A 22,630-nucleotide genomic window follows, 5' to 3' on the forward strand; every position below is an offset into this window, starting at 1 on the left:
CGACACAATCGTGTCTGAGCTCTACGGACAATTCCTTCAACCTCATGGCTTGATTTTTGCTCTGACATGCACTGTCAACTGAGGGACCTTATATAGACAGGTGTGTGCCTTTCCAAATCATGTCCAATCAATTGAATTTACTACAGGTGGACTACAATCAAGTTGTAGAAACATCTCAAGGATGATCAACGGAAACAGGATGCACCTGAGCTCAATTTCAAGTCTCATAGCAAACAGGCTGAATACTTTTACAAATAAAAACACAGAAATACCTTATTTACATTAGCAAACATTTATACAAACCTGTTTTCTCTGTCATTATGGGGTATTGTGTGTAGACTGATGAGGCAAAAAATGTATTTAATATATTTTAGAATAAGTCTGTAATGTAACAAAATATGCAAACAGTTTCAGAGTGCACCGTATTAGATCAATACAATGGAATGCAAACTCAAGTTTCCCAAAAGTACCAACGATAGGTTAGATCAGTTTTGCCCAATCCTGGTCATGGGGATTCAAAATGTTCACCGCACACATAGTTTGGTTTTTGCCCCAGCCCAACTGAATAAACTAATCAAAGCATTGATGAGGAGCGGATTAGTTGAATGAAGTGTGTTAATGCTAGGGCAAAACAACAAAAATGTGCATCGCTGTGGGTCCCCAGTATCAGGATTCAGGAAAACTGTGCTAGATGTACACCGGATTATTGTACTGTAATACTCTTACCATTCCTTCATCTTCACCCAGAGTTCAAAGGCTATTCCACTCTGCTTTTAAAGGGTAGAACAGAATATAGTGCACTTGGTACCTTCATACTAGAGAACACCTATACAGAAATTAACTTACGGCAGCCAGAGACTTGAGGTGACGTGATACGAGTTGATAATATTGTACTGTAATTTTTCAGTGGTATTTACCTGTTAATACTCATTACGCACTTATTTGAGTGGTAAGGATACTGATACATAATTAAACATACTTTACCTACCTGCTAGTGAATGGTAAATAGTATGTTTGTTTCAATGTTACACAAATAACACAAACTGTAGTTATTGTGAGTATTGTTTGGTTATTTTAAGGTAAATATCAGGTAAGAAGTAGTAGAATGTAAATTAAAGTGTAACTCATGATTTGTCTCTCTTGGCCTATACAGTATGTAAACTTCAGTTCTTAAATTAGTTTTGACCTAGGCAGTGGTCCATCGTTTGACCGCAGTTGTGGTGAAATGAAGCCAAAGGTCACGTAGTATGGAATGTACTGCAGTGATAAAGTTTCTCCAGAGACATGTCCACACAGACACACGTGCACGCACACAGACGTGGGCGCAAACAGACGTGGGCGCAAACAGACTCGTTCGCACGCAAACAGACACACACACAGTCAAGCACGCACACACACAGTCAAGCACGCACACACACAGTCAAGCATGCACACACACGTCCCTGGTGACATCTATAGTTCTTCAAAGTAAGCCACTCTGGTCTTGGTGCTCTGTAGAGTTAGCTGTAAGAGAAAAATACATGAATTAGATCTCCAAAACACCATAAACATCTGACCAGGATCAGTTCTACTGCTGTACAACAGTGCTATTTCACACATGAAATAGCAGCTGGAGTTAGTTTCAAAGTGGCAAAGACTAAGGTGCCATATCCACTGACAAAAACAGACTTGGACAGGTTTTTCTATACTAGAAGTGACTTGTTAGCTGGCAATGTGGCTGTTTGTGAGGTGACATTATCCACCTAGGATAATGCTTTTGCATGTACCACCTCACCTCTTGACAGTCTGTATTTACATTCAGCATTCTGACGGAACACGATGTTGAAGCCATTGTTTGTTTGTTATTTTGATTGAATCCTGACAATATTCGTATGGAACGTTGACCTTTATAGAATCCTGACTTAATCTAGACACTTGTTTACTCCTGGTTCCTTTAGTTGAACACAAGTTTCAAAGTTAAAAGACGTTATGGGGAGAACAAATCGAATAGAGAGCGTTGTCGTCTTGCAGGACACTTAATGGGCATGATTGTCTTGTCCTGTCAAATACACAGCTCTGACTGTGATCTAAGGGAGTCACGATGACTGACATGTCTTTCTAGTCTACCTCTGCTTTATACTTTAAAACCGTCTCAGAAGTTTGGGAGAGTACCTCACGGCACAATGTCTCTCCCCCATGTGACCTACTTTTTGTGTGTATGTACTGTAAATTGTAAAGTATTTTGTCTGTAATGTCTTTTTCGTTATGTGTCGGACCCCAGTAAGACTAGCTGTCGCCATTGGAGTCGGCAAATGGAGATCCTAATAAAAATGTAAATAAAAAATATCAGAGGGAGCAGCAAGTGGTGGAGGTTTGAAGCACTATGGGATGAATCCAAAGTTGAGATTTGTGCATGTACTTTAACTCAAATCTCTGAACAAATATCCCATTGATATCAATGCGTGATTATGAGTTATATCACCTTATCTTAAGTTTGTTAGGATTCTTGATGGACAAGAATTCTAACAACTCCCCACCCCCCGTCTAAAACCTCTACAGACTAAAACCTAATTCAGTCAGGTAAAACAGAAAATTATTTTTTTTCTCCTGTCCTCCATTAACCTAATGTAGCAGGCGTAAAATAAACACTTGAAAGGATGCCCCGCATTCTGGTCTGGGCGAGAGAGAGAAACTGTCGGGGGATGTTCTCTTCTGGGGACTGTAAATAGCGAGGCACACATCCAAAAGTAAAAGTCGCATCACATGCTCTCTTCTTTTCCCCCTGAAAACTGGATGCTTCCAGCTTATCAGGGGGGCTGCCAGCTTAAATACTAGAGTGGGGGGGTTGGAAAACATTATTGGTGCTAAACTGTTAGCTAAATCTGTAGACACGGGTGTTCAAGCTCACCAAAATATACAATATGAGGGAGAGAAATGGATGTGCACAGTCTCTGTTTACCATCGTCTTATTTTACACCAGGCAGGTAGCCAAGCTTATAGACTAGCTGGCCACAGGCCTGACAGGGTAGAGAGTGTGTGTGTGTGTGTGTGTGTGTGTGTGTGTGTGTGTGTGTGTGTGTGTGTGTGTGTGTGTGTAGGTTCTTCTATCCTTGCGCGGACGTAAAATCCCCAATGTCCCCACAAGGATAGCAAAACAAGGAAAATTATCCCTCGTGGGGACGTCTCCATGAGGACAAATGCTATTTTAAGCTTAGGTTAGGGTTAAGGTTATGGTAAGGTTAGGGGAAACCGAATTTTGAATGGACATTCATTTTAGGTCCCCACAAGGATAGAAGAACATAACGCGCGCGTGTGTGTCACCATATTGTATTTTCCATTTCCTCTGTTTAGTCATCATGCTGATATTAATACAGATACTTACAATGAGCCATTTCGCAAAAAGATAATATTAGTTTTAAGAGTGTTGAAGAGTAAGTAAGCCTTGTCGAGCCAGTTAATATTCTCGAAAGGTTATTCAATAAACAATCAATAAAGACTTTCTATCTACTCAATCACGACAAAGTCTATAGCTGTGTACCAGCCTAAGGAAATCAACCTAATCTTTACTTCCCAAACCCACCATGTGAAGTTCATCATAACTTATTTCATTTGTAGCCAAATAAACTGAGTCGTAGTGGGAGGACCACACACAATATCATTGCGTGACTCCAAGTTTACTTCAATATGTGTTATTATATGAATATTTGCGCATAAAGGGTGTTTCCACCACCATTACTCGCATTATTAATTTTACCGACACTAAAAGATCCCACCATGTCGAACGAAAAAATTGTCTGCCGGCATTTATAAAATTGTTTCCATCACAGCTGTCGAGATTTTTTTTATACAGTATGATGTTACTTGCATAAAAACTGTGGAATGAAACGTGGTTAGTGATAGTTATTTCCTGCAACTTTCTGAAGAGGCAACGAAAATTCCCTGTGTCTGTGAATGTGCAGTACTTTGTGTAGCCGTTAGCGATGATGCTAATGACATTTCTTCTGGTAGATGGAAAGGCTTTCGCAAAAACTCTCAATTAAATGTTAACTACAAAGTAAACCATGCTTACCTGGCAGAATGATATCAGGATTATTTGCATTAATCCAGTGGGTATTTTTTTTTTTTTTCTACCATCACCATCACTGCTAAACAACAGCCTCTTGCTAGGTGCTGCACTGGAGTTAAATGGTAACCCCTCTTTTTCTCAGGGTAAACACACAGATAAACATACCACAGAGCCACATTGCAATGGCAGTGCAGTCTCAGTCCCCAACACAAATAGTATTGCTCACTGGCCCCAGTTCAATTAAACAAGCAGTGACTAAGCCCAGCTAAAGCTCAGAACACCCAAGGTGTTCCCATCCATTCCAATGACTGATCGCGGTGCTAAAATCAATTAGTGCTACTCAAACAAGTTTATTTTACACACGGAGACAGAAGGGGTGGCAGGGGGAGGGAGAGACATTTTGTATGGATGTGCCAAAGCTCACATTTCACCTCAATGGTTTTACAGATTTAGCGAAGAATCTGAGGGTTGTAGATAACGGTTCAGGTTGTGAGCTTAATTTGTTAATTCCTCTTGATGATAGCAGAATAAATCTCTATGTGAAAGTAGTTAGACGGTTATCTAACGGTTATGTTTGATATGCAAGTCTGTGGTGTTTGAGTGGTAGGCTATATGAGTTGTGTGGGAGCAGTGTGTAAGGAGTGATGTGAGAAGTCTGTATGACAATTGTTTGTGCGAGATACACCCATGCATGTGTCATTGACACTGGATAGGTTAGCGACAGACATCACTATAAGGTGTACCTTTTTGAAGTTGCTGTGCTAGCTGGTGCCTCTCTTAGTGTTAGGTGTTTATGACGATTGTGTAAAACGTAATCCTATGTATGTGTGTGCGTGTGTGTGTCTGTCTGGGGAGTTATAGGGCTTACCTTTTTGAAGTTGCTGTGCTTGCTGGTGCCCTTCTCAGTGTTCTCGTTGTGGAGTATATCCAGAGGCGTTTCTCGCTCCTTCAGCTTCAGAGACTCTATCTCTGTCTTCAGCTCATTCAGCTGCTCTTGAAGGTGCTTACTCTTCTCCATGTACTCCACCCTGAGAGGACCACAGAAATAAGAATGACAATCCTCCACCTGGGTCATACAGGCCGAAACAAGAAAGTATTATCCAAACTTAAGAATAAGAAACATTTTTGAAATAGTTCTGCTACGGTGTGCCCTAATGAATAGAATCCTAACCAAGACCTCCAAGATTAAAATTGTTGAGTTATTAATCTTCCCATTTGACAATCTGTCATTTTGATTCATGAATATGACATAAAAACGGTTGTAAAATCTTGAGTAGCAGCTTGAATTTCATTGATTAACATAAAGTTATAGATATACAAACAAGATGATAGTGATAAAACAACATGTCTACATCATTATTTTCAGAACTTAAACATCCCGAACTAGTACAATCTGTGCCACATCTTTACAAACAAATATCAATGTACACTATAATATCCATTAATTATGAAATGAGTGCTTCTGACTGGAATGCGTCAACATAGTACCACCATGAGTCACGGTCCATGACATTTCCGTGCTCAACGCCTGATAGAGCACGCGGGACATGTCTCATTCTGTGGTGTACTGTACATGTGTACAATCAATCAGTATCTAATTGGATGAAGTCAGGTGGCAGGACAAAGAGAGTGGCCAGTGAGTGACTCACTTTTCTGTCTTGAGAGATGGGAGAAGAGAGATTAAAAGATGGAGAGAATTAGACAGGGAGTAGGAGACAGCGACAGAGCAAGAGCAGGAGATGCGGTTGACAAAGACGAAGACAGGCAGTCGGAGAAGGAAGGGGAGAAAGAGTGAGAGAGCGAGAGAAAGAGAGATATGGAGAAAGATGAGGGACAGAGAGAAGAAAATGACAGGTGAATAAAGGACAGAGAGGGAAGGTTACTGTAGAGTAAGTACATCTGATTGGATGAAGTCAGGCAGAAAGAAAGGCAGTAATGAAGTCAGGTAGAAAGAGAGCCAGCTCCTCGAGATAGAGAGCAAGAGAGACGGGGACGAATAGAACAGAGACGGAAAGAGGGACAAGTCTGTAATAGTGGTGTACATCTGATTGTTAATGCTGCAGGATGAAGTGAGGTGGTCAGTCACTCACTTATCCTTCTCGAAAGAGGAGAGAAGAGAGAGAGAGAGCAATAGAGAAAGAGAAGGATGAGAAGACAGACAGAGAGAGAAGTGGTCAGTCACGCACTTCTCCTTCTCGATTTCCATGGAGAGGCGCTTCATGTCTGTGTCTTTGAAGTCGAAGCTCAGGTTCTCTCTGCTGAAGCTCAGGTCTGGAGGCATCGCATCACCTGGGACGGCCGAGGGCTGGGAGGAGGAGAGAAAGCGAGGTAGAGGGGTGGGGAGGGAAATGAGTGAGTGAGGATATGGGAGAAGAGGGAGAAAATATAAAATGAGAGAAGGGGATAGTGAGTAGCAGCAGAAGAGGGTGACAGAGATAGAAGTAGATGGGAGAAGATAGATGGAAGAACAGGATGACAGAGAGAGGGATGGAGTGACAGATGCGAATGAATACTTTGATATGAGCGCAGACACACGTAACACACTTCGGAATGGTGACGGAGGCAAAATACCCTAAAATGCATTAGTCAAATCAACTATATCCCCTGAGCTTGTCTGATGCTTTAAGCGAAATGTTTGATGAAATAATTAAGACATAAATTACTAGAGTGGGTCCGAAAGCAATTGATTTGATTGTGCCGGGCCTGGCTCAGACTTGCTGCGCTGTGTTAAAAAAAAGACAGCGAGTGACTGTGACTAGCACCCGTTGTCGCCCTCTACTCCCTGCTGCAGCGCCACAGAACATCAACAGTGTGTATCACGCTGTCCGTGTTTTGCTAAAGCTGCAACATAATTACAGCCATTTCTGACTGAAAAGTTACTGTAAGTATTGAAATACGGTATTAAGACTAAACATGATGTGCTCTTAGGCCTGCAGCTCGATGGTGGTTATACCAGGCTGCTATACTAAGCCTAATAATGAGAATGACATTATTTATTATAATGATCATAATAATAATAATAATAATAACAATAAGAAGGATATCAAGGAAAAAATTGGGTTATTATTATTATAAATATAATTTCTGACAATTTGGAAGTGTTAACAGCAATAACTAAATTATAAATAATAAGAGAGAGGCTGATCTAACAAAAGTGTAAAGCCTTTATTACAGCATAGCAAAGATTAAAAACAGCAGAATTTGTTAATCCGACATGTGGTTGCGTGAGGCTTGGTGCTCACGGAGTCAGTAAGATATTAAACAAACACTCAAACAGGCAACAGAATCTGTCTTAAAAAAAAATATATATATATATATATATATATATATATATATATATATATATATATGGATGATTTATAAAGCCAGGCACATAACAGTTATGCTATTGATTATAAACCTAATAAAGTTGGTTTCCTCTCTCCTCACTTTTCTATAGGCAATTAAAGCAAGGGCTGTTTTCTCATCTCCTAACTTTGATGCTGCCTCTGCCGCATTGTTCTCAATACCAATATGCTGGTTAACTTTGCTATTATGCACACAGCAACATGGTCTAGGAAAAGTCACCAATTCAACCCGAACTGATGTCTTTCAGAACCATGGACAGAGACCACTATCCAACGCGGGAGAAAGTGCATGTTATAAAATAATATATTTTTGTTATTACATAACCATATAACCATATGCAGGGTTATATGGGCCGAAAATCCACTCTGACATAGGTACGTGATTGCAAAGGGCATCAGTGACTTAACAGCGCAATTTGCCAAGGCAAGGAACTCTGAGCGCAGCCCTATCAAGAAATCTGGCAGTGGCTTCTGATTAAATTCAATTTTCACAGAACTGCTCGTAGCAATTTCGATGAGGCGCTCTTGTTTAGATATTGGTAAGTGGACTGGAGGCATGGCATGAAAAGATAACGAATCCAGTTGTTTGTGTCGTCCATTTCGGGAAAGTACCTGCGTAATTGCGCACCCAGCTCACCCAGGTGCTTTTCTATATCACATTTGACAATGTCTGTAAGCTTGAGTTCATTTGCACACAAAAAAACATTCAATGACGAAAAGACCTGTGTGTTGTCCTTGTTAATGCAGACAGAAAAGAGCTCCAACTTCTTAATAATCGCCTCAATTTTGTCCCGCACATTGAATATAGTTGCGGAGAGTCCCTGTAATCCTAAATTTATATCATGCAGGTGAGAAAAAACAGCACCCAGATTGGCCAGTCGTGTGATAAACTCGTCATCATGCATGCGGTCAGACAAGTGAAAATTATGGTCAGTAAAGAAAACTTTAAGCTCGTCTCTCAATTAAAAAAACTTGTCAATACTTTTCCCCTTGATAACCAACGAACTTCTGTATGTTGTAAAAGCGTTACATGGTCGCTGCCCATATCAGTGCATAGTGCAGAAAATACACAAGAGTTCAGGGGCCTTGCTTTAACAAAGTTATCCATTTTCACTGTAGTGTCCAACACGTCTTTCAAGCTATCAGGCATTCCCTTGGCAGCAAGAGCCTCTCGGTGAATGCTGCAGCATATCCAAGTGGTCGTCGAGAGCAACTGCTTGCACATGTTACCACTCCACTAGGTCTCCCTGTCATGGCTTTTGCACCACAGATACCAACACATCTTGACCACCAAAGTCCATTTGATGTCACAAAGCTGTACAGTACTTTAAAAATATCCTCTCATGTTGTCCTGGTTTCCAGTGGTTTGCAGAAGAGGATGTCTTCCTTAACTGACACCCCATAGACGTAACGGACATATACCAGGAGCTGTGCCAGGACAGCCACGTCTGTTGACTCATCCAGCTGTAACGCATAGAATTCACTGGCTTGTACGCAAAGCAGTAATTGTTTCAAAACATCTCCTGCCATGTCATTGATGCGTCGTGAAAGTGTTGTTTGATGAAGTAATTGTCTGTATAGTTTTTTGGGCCTTTTCCCCCAGCATTGTCCCAGCCATATCTGTGGCAGCAGGAAGAATTAAGTCCTCAACAATAGTATGGGGATTGCCTGTCCCAGCCAGTCGATAGCTCACCATATAAGATGCTTCAAGCCCCTTCTTATTAATGGTGTCTGTTGCTTTTATACATGTCTTACTACTCGACAGTCGTCTTTATTCTCGCTCAAAAAACTCATGTGGCTTATTTTTCAAATTGTCATGTTTGGTTTCTAATGTTTGGTTTCTAAATGTCTGCGCAAGAGTGAAGGTTTCCCGTGAGAGAGTACCGGTTAATGTGATTGGATGTTAATTAATCGTGTTACATAAAACACTACCTATCTTTCCTTACATTTATGATACTGTTTATCGTTATATGATATTCCAAGCATTTAACATTTTTATTACACATTGAACTTGATCCTGTAAATTACTGGATATTGCTGTCGGACACTTTTTGTATGGAGATCTCGGAAGTGAACTGTAACCTCGTAACATTTCGTATCCTTCTATGTTACGGTGTAAAAACAGTTTATGGGCACACATATCCAAAATAATGTTGGGAGATTGCAAAATCTAATGCTTCTAACAGAAAGAGCAACTAAGTTGATTAACAAAACTAAAATCCATTCTGTTATTAACAGGGTTCTTCAATAATTATCCATAATAGTTGTTTGACGCGCATTTGAGGTCTAGCTGTTAAAACTTCTTATGGCTGCAAGCCCTAAGTCGGGCTCAATATGACAACAGCCAGTCCAAGTGCAGGGCGCGAAATTCAAAATATATTTTTTTGAAATATTTCACTTTCACATATTAACAAGTCCAATACAGCAAATGAAAGATAAACATCTTGTGAATCCAGCCAACATGTCCGATTTTTAAAATGTTTTACAGCGAAAACACCACGTATATTTATGTTAGCTCACCACCAAATACAAAAAAGCACAGACATTTTTCACAGCACAGGTAGCTTGCACAAAACCAACCAAACTAACCAAGAACCAACCAAACTAACCAAGAAACAACTTCATCAGATGACAGTCTTATAACATGTTATACAATAAATCTATGTTTTGTTCGAAAAATTTGCATATTTCAGGTATAAATCATAGTTTTACATTGCAGCTGCAATCACAAATAGCACCGAAGCAGCTAGAACAATTACAGAGACCAAATTGAAATACCTAAATACTCATCATAAAACATTTATGAAAAATACATGGTGTACAGCAAATGAAAGACAAACATCTTGTAAATCCAGCCAATATTTCCGATTCTTTAAGTGTTTTACAGCGAAAACACAATATAGCATTATATTAGCTTACTACAATAGCCAACCACACAACTACATTGATTCAAGGCAACAGTAGCGATAGCGACAAAACCAGCAAAAGATATTAATTATTTCACTAACCTTCATAAACTTCATCAGATGACAGTCCTATAACATCATATTACACAATACATATATGGTTTGTTCGAAAATGTGCATATTTAGAGCTGAAATCCGTGGTTATACATTGTGAAAACGTAGCAACTATTTTCCAGAATCTCCGGATATATTTCTGACACTCACCTATTCTGACCAAATAACTATTCATAAACTTTACTAAAAAATACATGTTGTACAGGAAATGATAGATACACTAGTTCTTAATGCAATCGCCGTGTTAGAATTCTAAAAATAACTTCAGTACGACATACAGCTTACGTTATAGCGAGACAGCGCCCAAAATCAAGGCGGAAAACACAACTACACATTTTCGACAGAAATAGGAAATAACATCATAAATGGGTCCTACTTTTGTTGAGCTTCCATCAGAATCTTGCACAATGGGTCCTTTGTCCAGAACAATCGTTGTTTGGTTTTAGAATGTCCTTTTTCCCTCTCGAATTAGCAAGCAAAACTAGCCAAGTGGCGCGAAGCTGTCCATCGTGAACAAAACGCAGAGAACGGAACACGCCAAAACTCTCGAAAAAATTTCAATAATCTGATAAAACTATATTGAAAAAACATACTTTACGATGATATTGTCACATTTATCAAATAAAATCAAAGCCGGAGATATTAGCCGTCTATAACAAAAGCTTTTCAGAAGCCAATGCTGATGTCCTACCCGCGCCTTCCTGAACAAAGGAAATTGGGGTCCTGTCATTCCAAGACCTCTCTTTTGACCATAGATATAGCTATACACTCCATTTCACCTCTCACAGCCTATTGACATCTAGTGGAAGGCGTATGAAGTGCATGTATACTAATAGATTTTAAGCAAATTAATAGGGAGGCCCTGGAACAGAGCCTCGATTTCAGATTTTTCACTTTCTGACAGGAAGTTTGCTGCAAAATGAGTTCTGTTTTACTCACAGATATAATTCAAACGGTTTTAGAAACTTGAGTGTTTTCTATCCAATAGTAATAATAATATGCATATTGTACGAGCAAGAATTGAGTAGGAGGCCGTTTGAAATGGGCACCTTTCATCCAAGCTACTCAATACTGCCCCTGCAGCCATAAGAAGTTAAGTTACTAGAGAACATTCTCACACTACAGCAGTTGATTCAGGAAAGATTTTTCTGAATGACAATCAAGTGATAAAGAGCTTGTGTGATACCGCACGCGATTGAACAACAGCCAAAGTGTTGGAATTCATGTTGATCTCAAGGATTGACAACATTTGTGTGTCTGTTGTTACGGGGTCAAGATAAATAGCCTGTCTTTTCCTGAGGATTCTTGAGGTAAGATTACAATGACAGCTGTAGCCTAGTTGTCTGTTTGACTTATGGCAGATTTGTTACATTGAGCAGATAGTGTCAAGTTCATGAGAAAAAGTAATGGGCGATGGAACGCTAGTTGACTTGTGATGGGACAGTGAGTCTGTGTGGTAGAGCCATCGTCATGCACAACATGAGTGCAATGTGCATACAAAACATTCACTTCTAAAGGATTTCCAAAAAAACGTTCCCAATTAAATGTTGATTGCAATTAAAAAAGAACTGGCAGAATGGTATCAATTGGGTGGGCGTTAATTTTGCAAATTCTCCCATCACATGTCTAGTAGCCAACAAAACCCCTAGCTAAACAGTCAATTGCAAGGTGTGCAGTTGAATTAAAGGGGAACTACAGCATTTTTTGCAAGGCGCACAATTGAATTAAAAGGGGAACTAAACCAATTATATAAATTTGTTTTACTCAAAGTGGGTCTACTGATATGTTTTAAGCATTTGTTGTTTTTCTATAAAAAGTGATTTTGAGAGGGAAAATCAGATTCTTTGGGGAACATTTCCTAAACTATTTCATAGGCCGACTTGTTGTCCTTTATTTATGATTAATATACAGTATATGATATTATCATAATTGTACATAGCCTGCCAGAATACATTGTTAGACAGTTTTAAAATACACTTTAATGCATTTGATTGGATTTTGTGTGTCGTATTTACAATAAAATGTTACAAGTTCAAAGTTACATAATGGCATAAGTATAGTCGCAGGAAGTAGGGGTGACGCAGCACCTCCTGATGAATCAGTATTAAAATACAAATGTATATTTATACTCCTGTATGAGCGGAGAAAAATACTCAGCAGAGCGGGGAGAAAAATTGAGGACATATTAAACAAAGAAAAAAACTACAATAAAACAGACATGAGATGTCCCTTGCTTGTAGTATACTAAAAGAGGAATGTTTCAAGCAGACTGTGGAGAAGGCAAAAAAGCTACAGCAGCGGAAAAAAATGTATAACGCCAGAGCTTCCCAGCAAGAAAATCATATTTAAATGTATATCAATCCATTTCGAAAATTTGACCCTGATGTCACATTGGTCGCTTTATTTATAGAAAGACCCATTTACAGTGCCTTGCAAAAGTATTAATCCCCCTTGGCGATTTTCCTATTTTGTTGCATTACAACCTGTAATTTAAATAGATTTTTATTTGGATTTCACGTAATGGACATACACAAAATAGTCAAAATTGGTGATGTGAAAAAAATTACTTGTTTAAAAAAAAAGTGCGTGCATATGTATTCACCACCTTTGCTATGAAGCCACTAAATAAGATCTGGTGCAAACAATTACCTTCAGAAGTCCCATAATTAGTTAGATTGCACACAGGTGGACTTTATTTAAGTGTCACATGATCTGTCACATGATCTCAGTATATATACACACACACACACCTGTTCTGAAAGGCCCCAGAGTCTGCAACACCACCAAGTAAGCAGCACCATGAAGACCAAATAGCTCTCCAAACAGGTCAGTGACAAAGTTGTGGAGAAGTACAGATCAGGGTTGGGTTATAAAAAAAGATCCAAAACATATATTTTTTTTTGTTGAAAGAATATGGCACCACAACAAACCTGCCAAAACTCACAGACCAGACAAGGGCATTAAACAGAGAGGCAACAAAAAGACCAAAGATAACCCTGAAAAAGCTGCAAAGCTCCACAGCGGAGATTGGAGTATCTGTCCATAGAACCACTTGAAGCCGTACACTCCACAGAGCTGGGCTTTACAGAAGAGTGGTCCAGAAAAAAGCCATTGCTTAAAGAAAAAAATAAGTAAACACATTTGGTGTTTGCCAAAAGGCATGTGTGAGACTCCCCAAACATATGGAAGGTACTCTGGTCAGATGAGACTAAAATGTAGCTTTTTGGCCATTAAGGAAAACGCTAAGTCTGGCGCAAACCCAACACCTCTCATCCCCCCGAGAACACCATCCAGCAGAATCATGGGATGGTGAAACTGGTCAGATTTGAAGGAATGATGGATGGCGCTAAATACATGGAAATTCTTGAAGGAAACCTGTTTCAGTCTTCCAGAGATTTGAGACTGGGACAGAGGTTCACCTTCCAGCAGGACAATGACCCTAAGCATACTGCTAAAGCAACACTCTAGTGGTTTAAGGGGAAACATTTAAATGTCTTGGAATGGCCTAGTCAAAGCCCAGACCTCAATCCAATTGAGAATCTGTGGTATGACTTAAAGATTGCTGAACACCAGTGGAACCCATCCAACTTGAAGGAGCTAGAGCAGTTTTGCCTTGAAAAATGGGCAAAAATCCCAGTGGCTAGATGTGCCAAGCTCATAGATACATACCAAGAGACTTGCAGTTGTAATTGCTGCAAAAGGTGGCACTACAAAGTATTGACTTTGGGGGGTGAATAGTTATGCACACTCAAGTAGTTTTTTTTGTCTTATTTCTTGTTTGTTTCACAATAAAACATATTTTGCATCTTCAAAGTGGTAGGCATGTTACATAAATCAAATGATACAAACCCCACAAATAATCTATTTTAATTCCAGGTTGTAAGGCAAAAAAAAGAAGGAAAAATGTCAAAAGGGGGTGAATACTTTCGCAAGCCACTGTATATAGTGTCTCAGAGTAAGTGTGGCGATCTCGGATAAGTTTAACCTTTAGATTATAATGAATAAGAGGGAAGACCTGAACCTAGATCAGCACTCCTGCTCTGAGACACTCTTTGAATACAGGCCCTGTACTGTATGTTATGTACTGTACTCTGTAATACTGAGAAGTGATGTAATATATGAACATAATTCTCTTGTGGGCGGGCAGGCAGGCAGAGTGTAAAGGCTACTGTGCTGGAGGTGGACTAGCTACTGGACATCTAAGTGGTGGAAGGGTGATGAGTTCATCTACACGAGTCAGTCATTTAATGTAAACAGATTTAGATGTGAATGCCGCTGCATCAATGACAGAATTTGCTGTATAGCACACTGTATTACTTATACAACTAATATACTGTAAGTACAGGACATGAGTAAAAACTAACGTGGGCATTGTTTAATGCGTTTCACAAGACAAAACATCCCAAGCATTCCAATGTACTTAAGCAGGTGGGCGTTACAAGTGGAATAAAGGGACAAACTATATTATTCACTGTTTTGCATATTATTTTCAACATAACAGTTATCTTAATGTAAATAAAGGAACTTTTCAGAATAACCTTTTCTGAACTAGGCAAAGAAGGTAGATGGCCTCAGTTCCCAGACTTAACCCGGGGGTGTATTCTGCCCCAATGTCGGAGGTTAGTCAGAACTAAATGTTCAATCTTTCAGGGGGTCCTCTTTCTCTCTCGTAATGACAACGTACAGGTGAGTCGACAGTCGCATTGTCACTGAGTCAGAGTGGTGATGGTGTATGCCCAGACTGGGGTGCAACAGTACCCTGAAGTAGGCACTCTGGCTGGTTCAATTGAGTTTGGAGCACTTTTCAAATTTCTAGGTTGCTGCAGTGGATGTTCAGGTGATGGCTCGTAATCATGGTAGGTCTCCAGTAGCTGATCTTGGTTTGTCACTTGACATGAGTCATCTCTGAGGTTGGTTCCTGGCAACAGTTGATCCACGTGTCTCCTGCAGATTATGTTCTCCGGTGTGTGAACTGTGTAGGACACAGGGCCTGTTTGTGCGACCACTGTTGCTGGTAAGGCTGACCCCAATTAGTCGACTGGTCGATTGTTAGGCTGTTGGTCGACCGAGAATGTTTTAGTCAAGCAGTAACAAATATACACTACCGTTCAAAAGTTTGGGGTCACATCGAAATGTCCTTGTTTTTGAAAGAAAAGCAAATTTTTTGGGCCCATTATCAGCAACCATCACTCCTGTGTTCCAATGGCACGTTGTGTTAGCTAATCCAAGTTTAGAATTTTAAAAGGCTAATTGATCATTAGAAAACGCTTTTGCAATTATGTTAGCACAGCTGAAAACTACTGTACTGATTAAAGAAGCAATAAAACTGGCCTTCTTTAGACTAGTTCAGTATCTGCAGTATCAGTGAAGAGTGAAGAGGCGACTCCAGGATGATGGCCTTCTAGGCAGAGTTACAAAGAAAAAGCCATATCTCAGACTGGCCAATAAAAATAAAAGATTAAGATGGGCAAAAGAACAGACACTGGACAGAGGAAGATTAGAAAAAAGTGTTACGGACAGATGAATCTAAGTTTGAGGTGTTCGGATCACAAAGAATAACATTTGTGAGACGCAGAAAAAATGAAAAGATGCTTAAGGTGTGCTTGACGCCATCTGTCAAGCATGGTGGAGGCAATGTGATGGCATGGGTGTGCTTTGGTGGTGGTAAAGTGGGAGATTTGTACAGGGTAAAAGGGATCTTGAAGGAGGAAGGCTATCACTCCATTTTGCAACCCCATGCCATGTGGACGGCGCTTAATTGGAGCCAATTTCCTCCTACAACAGGACAATGACCCAAAGCACAGCACCAAACTATGCAAGAACTATTTAGGGAAGAAGCAGTCAGCTGGTATTCTGTCTATAATGGAGTGGCCAGCAGTCAATGGATCTCTCAACCCTATTGAGCTGTTGTGGGAGCAGCTTGACCGTATGGTACGTAAAAAGTGCCCGTCAAGCCAATCCAACTTGTGGTAGGTGCTTCAGGAAGCATGGGGTGAAATTTCTTTCGATTATCTCAACAAATTGACAACTAGAATGCCAAAGGTCTGCAAGGATGTAATTGCTGCAAATGGAGGATTCTTTGACGTACAATTACTATTTAAATTAAAAATCTTCATAACCTTAGACGTCTTGACTATATTTCCTATTCATTTTGCAACTCATTTCATGTATGTTTTCATGGAAAACAAGGACATTTCGGAGTGACCGCAAACTTTTAAACGGTAGTATATATATTTGCACTCATCTCAGTGAACTAGTCCATTGGAGGCCTAGACTAAAAGTCAATTTATGCTTGATCCAAAAATGTGGTCCGAGGCTCCATATGGATGGTGTAACGCAATTGCGGAGCCTCCAGAGGCCAAATCGAGCTCCATACAGCATCACCATGCTCCTCCCAAATTTTGTAGGGCTCTGTATAGCTCCACATTGACATGATTGGTTGACGGTTTTCTACATCCTGTAAAAAACACAAACTCACTTCCTTGACAACAGCTCTGCACTGTTCCGCGAAGCGCAAGAAGTATGAATGCCCTGACTTCTGCTGAGGCCATATCACCGTAAATGCTGCATGGCCAATGCAGACGTCGGATTGACCATGCGATCAGATGCACAATGCACTTCTTTCTCCAGAATGCGCGCTCTCCCGCCAATTTGTGCACATTTATTGTATCATAACTTCATTCTGTTAATTGTTTGCGCTCGATTTTTTGCATATATCAATTCCCCATTACATATTTCACCAGTAATTTATAATCTCTGTCATTTCTGTTAATGCATACCATATTATTATTCCCGTTATCATTGTCGGAGTGGACACATTATTTGCAGAGTACACAACGTATGCTACACTTGTGAGAAACACGTTTTGGTTAATTTCCTTCCATTTACGAGGTGTCAATTTAGTCATTGTCTTTTTGTTTGGAGAGCTCCTGTCAATGTTGAGTAAGGACGCACACGCATTTAAGTAGGGCGATAGGCTTCCTGGCCTGCGTGCAAATGTAGGCATATACAGTGGGGCAAAAAAGTATTTAGTCAGCCACCAATTGTGCAAGTTCTCCCACTTAAAAAGATGAGAGAGGCCTGTAATTTTCATCATAGGTACACTTCAACTATGACAGACAAAATGAGAAAAAAAAATCCAGAAAATCACATTGTAGTATTTTTAATGAATTTATTTGCAAATTATGGTGGAAAATAAGTATTTGGTCACCTACAAACAAGCAACATTTCTGGCTCTCACAGACCTGTAACTTCTTCTTTAAGAGACTCCTCTGTCCTCCACTCGTTACCTGTATTAATGGCACCTGTTTGAACTTGTTATCAGTATAAAAGACACCTGTCCATAACCTCAAACAGTCACACTCCAAACTCCACTATGGCCAAGACCAAAGAGCTGTCAAAGGACACCAGAAACAAGATTGTAGACCTGCACCAGGCTGGGAAGACTGAATCTGCAATAGGTAAGCAGCTTGGTTTGAAGAAATCAACTGTGGGAGCAATTATTAGGAAATGGAAGACATACAAGACCACTGATAATCTCCCTTGATCTGGGGCTCCACGCAAGATCTCACCCCGTGGGGTCAAAATGATCACAAGAACAGTGAGCAAAAATCCCAGAACCACACGGGGGGACCTAGTGAATGACCTGCAGAGAGCTGGGACCAAAGTAACAAAGCCTACCATCAGTAACACACTACGCCGCCAGGGACTCAAATCCTGCAGTGCCAGACGTGTCCCCCTGCTTAAGCCAGTACATGTCCAGGCCCGTCTGAAGTTTGCTAGAGAGCATTTGGATGATCCAGAAGAAGATTGGGAGAATGTCATATGGTCAGATGAAACCAAAATATAACTTTTTGGTAAAAACTCAACTCGTCGTGTTTGGAGGACAAAGAATGCTGAGTTGCATCCAAAGAACACCATACCTACTGTGTAGCATGGGGGTGGAAACATCATGCTTTGGGGCTGTTTTTCTGCAAAGGGACCAGGACAACTGATCCATGTAAAGGAAAGAATGAATGGGACCATGTATCGTGAGATTTTGAGTGAAAACCTCCTTCCATCAGCAAGGGCATTGAAGATGAAACGTGGCTGGGTCTTTCAGCATGACAATGATCCCAAACACACCGCCCGGGCAACGAAGGAGTGGCTTCGTAAGAAGCATTTCAAGGTCCTGGAGTGGCCTAGCCAGTCTCCAGATCTCAACCCCATAGAAAATCTTTGGAGGGAGTTGAAAGTCCGTGTTTCCCAGCAACAGCCCCAAAACATAACTGCTCTAGAGGAGATCTGCATGGAGGAAGGGGCCAAAATACCAGCAACAGTGTGAAAACCTTGTGAAGACTTACAGAAAACGTTTGACCTCTGTCATTGCCAACAAAGGGTATATAACAAAGTATAGAGATAAACTTTTGTTATTGACCAAATACCTATTTTCCACCATAATTTGCAAATAGATTCATAAAAAATCCTACAATGTGATTTTCAGGATTTTTTTTTCTCATTTTGTTGTCATAGTTGAAGTGTACCTATGATGACAATTACAGGCCTCTCATCTTTTTAAGTGGGAGAACTTGCACAATTGGTGGCTGACTAAATACTTTTTTGCCCCACTGTAAATGTGCCCATTTGGGGATCTGATAGTATTTCTGATTGGCTTAACACACTACCACTAACGACCTGTGGAGCTTCTCAAAGTAATTTTTTCTTCACCTCAAATAGCAAGCAAACAAAGTCTGTTTTTACATCCATTGAGAATTACAATAGTTCCTCAATGTATTTGAAAAACCTTTCTAGCTCTCTCCGTTTCGATAATCAGTGTGAAAGGGAAAAATGTCATGCTCTGTTCGAGTGGAAACGTCATAAAATAAGCCTACCTGATTACTTATCAGTGCTTGGACTGAAATAAGTTCCGGTACTCATTTTGAGTGCTGGTACTGTTTATATTTAGGTGCAGGAGCTCCACAATATGTGAGCTAATATTCTATAAAAAGGAACAGGACCTCAAGCAGCAGAACATTTTAGGTGCCGGTACTCAACCCCGGTGGGCTCCTGCCAAGTCAAGCACTGCTTCTTATCCCTTGCGCAAATAGCCTACAACTGTGTCCGTCCCAAGCTCCTTGGCACGGGAAACTCTGAGGGCCCAGAATATTTTATACGCAAGCTTCAAGCAGGACCCAAGTTAATAGTTAATGTTTCAAGTTCCCTGCAGATCTTCTACACTACACATGGCCTATGTGATTTATAGGATATTTCTTTTTAAAATCAGGATATTTTCTACCTGCAGGCTGCAATGTTTTTATTTGTTGGCTTTATGTAGGCTATTTTTACATAGTTGGCAATGGGAGTTACTTTTTAGGTTTGTATCATTTTCATTTAGATATAATTTAGATTAACCACATGACAATGATTTAGATATGAAGTTATTATAAATTAAAACAAACTGATTCACGAAAACCAAAACTGGCACCCAGATAGGTAGAAATGGTAAGATAAATTGGCATTCCACATTCGTGTAGCCTATTAACGGCAACTTCAGGAGAGTAATGGCAGAATCTGCGGGAGCCAGCAGGAGCAGGAGGAGAATAGTTGGGTCAGGTTAAGTTTCATTTCTGGTTATCTAGATCTCTGGCGCACTCGAGGCATTTGTTTCATAAAACCGTAAGCTTAAAGCATCAGACAAGCACAATGTATATCGTTGATTTTATTAAAAAACACATAGGGTGTGTCTATATGGAAAAATTACGCGGGTGCCAATTTGTTGTAGCATGGGGGGTGTTTCTGTAGGTCAACAGGAAGGTGTTTAGGCGTCTATTGAGGGCCCCGTTCTCTTGTGATGTTTTTAAAGCTTGCTCCTTTTGTCTGGACAAAACTTTCATCTCTTCATCACTGCAACGTCGGGCCATTTGCTGTGTGCGTCGACTACAACTAAGAACATATTATCCTCCAGTGGGCCTGCATAGTCTATGTGGACTCGCTGCCAAGGCTCCTCTGAGAAGTCCCATAGCTGAGGCATGTTCCTCATCTTTTGACATGCAGAACGTGACTTGGCCTTGTCTTTGATAGCAGCGTCCAAACCTGGCCACCAAAAGTAGCTGTGTGCAATCTCCTTCATTCGCACCATGCCACAGTGCCCTGAATGGAGTTCAAGCACCTGCCTTCTCAGAGCAGCGGTATGATGACTCGAAAGCCCCATAGCAAACATCCAGACTGAACTGTGAGCTCATTTCTCCTCACCAGGTAAGGCTTTAGGCTGTCCGACAGCTCTCCTCCTTTCCCACGAGTGACAATGTACACAACCTTAGACATCACTGGATCAGTGTGGGTGAACTTTTTCACTTGGACAGATGTAACTGGGGTGTGCGTCACTTCCTTGAAGTAGAAGATTTCAGCCTGGGAGTGCTCAGTGTGTGTGACAGGTAAGAAAGGCCTTGAGAGGCCGTCTGCTGATATCGTACTGGTGAGCAAATAACAGTAATGCCCATCGCTGCATGCGGCTGGCTGCGAGCAACGGAATGCCGGTGTGAGGACCAAATATGGAGATAAGGGGTCTATGGTCCGTCAGCAGTGTGAATCGTCGGCTAAACGGACACTGATTACATTTCTTAACTCCAAACACGATGGCGAGTGCTTCACGCTCCATCTGTCCATAATTGCTCTCGGCTTTATTTAAGGTCCATGATGCGAAAGCTCCCATTCTGTGGGGATGGAGCTTCTGCGACGGCCTTCACCTTTGATGGCACTTTGTGGAGCGCTGAACTGTCGATGACGTGGCCCAGGTACTCAACAGAAGGTCGGAAAAACGTGCATTTGTCCTTCCGGACCCTCAGACCATACTCCTCCAGTATCTGTAGTGTAGCGTCCAGGTTTCTCAGGTGCTCATGCTCGTCTTTGCCTGGTGATGAGTAGATCAAGGTAACATTGGACCCCGGTGAGCCCGCTCAGTATCTGGTCCTTAGCTCTCTGAAACAAGGCCAGAGCTGAGATGATTCCAAAAGGAAGCCTCCGGTACCTGTCCTGTACAGTCATTTGTGAGTCACTATGGTCTACAGTTCTTGTGACTCTTAACCCACATGCATCTGTAGATAGACCTTTCTTACTGAATTTCTGTCCTCCAGGTAAACCAGAAAATAGGTACTCAATGAGGGGTAGTGGTTATTTTTAAGCAGTTAAGTCAAATTTTATTGGTCACATACACATGGTTAGCAGATGTTAATGCAAGTGTAGCGAAATGCTTGTGCTTCTAGTTCCAACCAGGCAGTAATATCTAACAAGTAATCTAACAATTTCTCAACAACTACCTTATACACACAAGTGTAAAGGAATGAATAAGAATATGTACATATAAATATATGGATGAGCGATGGCCCGACGGCAGAAGCAAGATGCAGTAGATGGTATACAGTACAGTATATACATATGAGATGAGTAATGTAGGGTATGTAAACAATATATAAAGTGGCATTGTTTAAAGTGATACATTTATTACATCCAAATTTTAATTATTACATGGCTAGAGATTTGAGTCAGTATGTTGGTAGCAGCTACTCAATGTTAGTGATGGCTGTTTAACTTCTTTGGGACTGGGGGGCAGTATTGAGTAGCTTGGATAAAAAGGTGCCCAGAGTACACTGCCTGCTACTCAGGCCTAGAATATGCATATAATTAGTTGATTTGGATAGAAAACACTCTGACGTTTCTAAAACTGTTTGAATGATGTCTGTGAGTATAACAGAACTCCTATGGCAGACAAAAACGTGAGAAAAAATCCAACCAGGAAGTGGGAAATCTGAGGTTTGTAGTTTTTCAAGTCATTGCCTATCGAATATACAGTGTCTATGGGGTCATATTGCTTCCTAAGGCTTCCACTAGTCTTTAGAACCTTGTTTGAAACTTCTACTGTGAAGGAGGGGGGAATGAGAGCTGTTTAAGTCAGGGATCTGGCAGAGTGCCATGAGCTCAGTCTCGCGCACTCCCGTGAGAGTTAGCTGCGTTCCATTGCATTTCTACAGACAAAGGAATTCTCCGGTTGAAACATTATTGAAGATTTATGATAAAAACATCCTAAAGATTGATTCCATACTTCGTTTGACATGTTTCTACGAACTGTAATATGACTTTTCGTCTGAACTTTCGCCTGGACTTGCCCGCGCCTCCTGAGTTTGGATTTGTGTACTAAACGTGTGAACAAAAAGGAGGTATTTGGACATAAATGATGGACTTTA

The 22,630-nt window shown here is 40.6% G+C and overlaps 1 protein-coding gene across 1 annotated transcript in view; it reads right to left on the reverse strand.

Moving 5' to 3' along the window:
* Positions 1 to 311: 311 nt before the first annotated feature.
* Positions 312 to 22,630, reverse strand: part of nf2a (neurofibromin 2a (merlin)) — a 64,596-nt gene continuing 42,277 nt past the window's right edge. The window contains exons 14-16 of the mRNA XM_038988347.1: positions 6,232 to 6,350; positions 4,914 to 5,073; positions 312 to 1,503 (exon numbers count right to left, since the gene is read on the reverse strand). Coding sequence (XP_038844275.1) covers positions 1,453 to 1,503; positions 4,914 to 5,073; positions 6,232 to 6,350 — 330 coding nt within the window. The 3' untranslated portion in view covers positions 312 to 1,452. The remainder of the gene's footprint in view (positions 1,504 to 4,913; positions 5,074 to 6,231; positions 6,351 to 22,630) is intronic.

This window comes from Salvelinus namaycush, chromosome 1, assembly GCF_016432855.1.
Source record: "Salvelinus namaycush isolate Seneca chromosome 1, SaNama_1.0, whole genome shotgun sequence".
NCBI classification, from domain to species: Eukaryota; Metazoa; Chordata; class Actinopteri; order Salmoniformes; family Salmonidae; genus Salvelinus; species Salvelinus namaycush.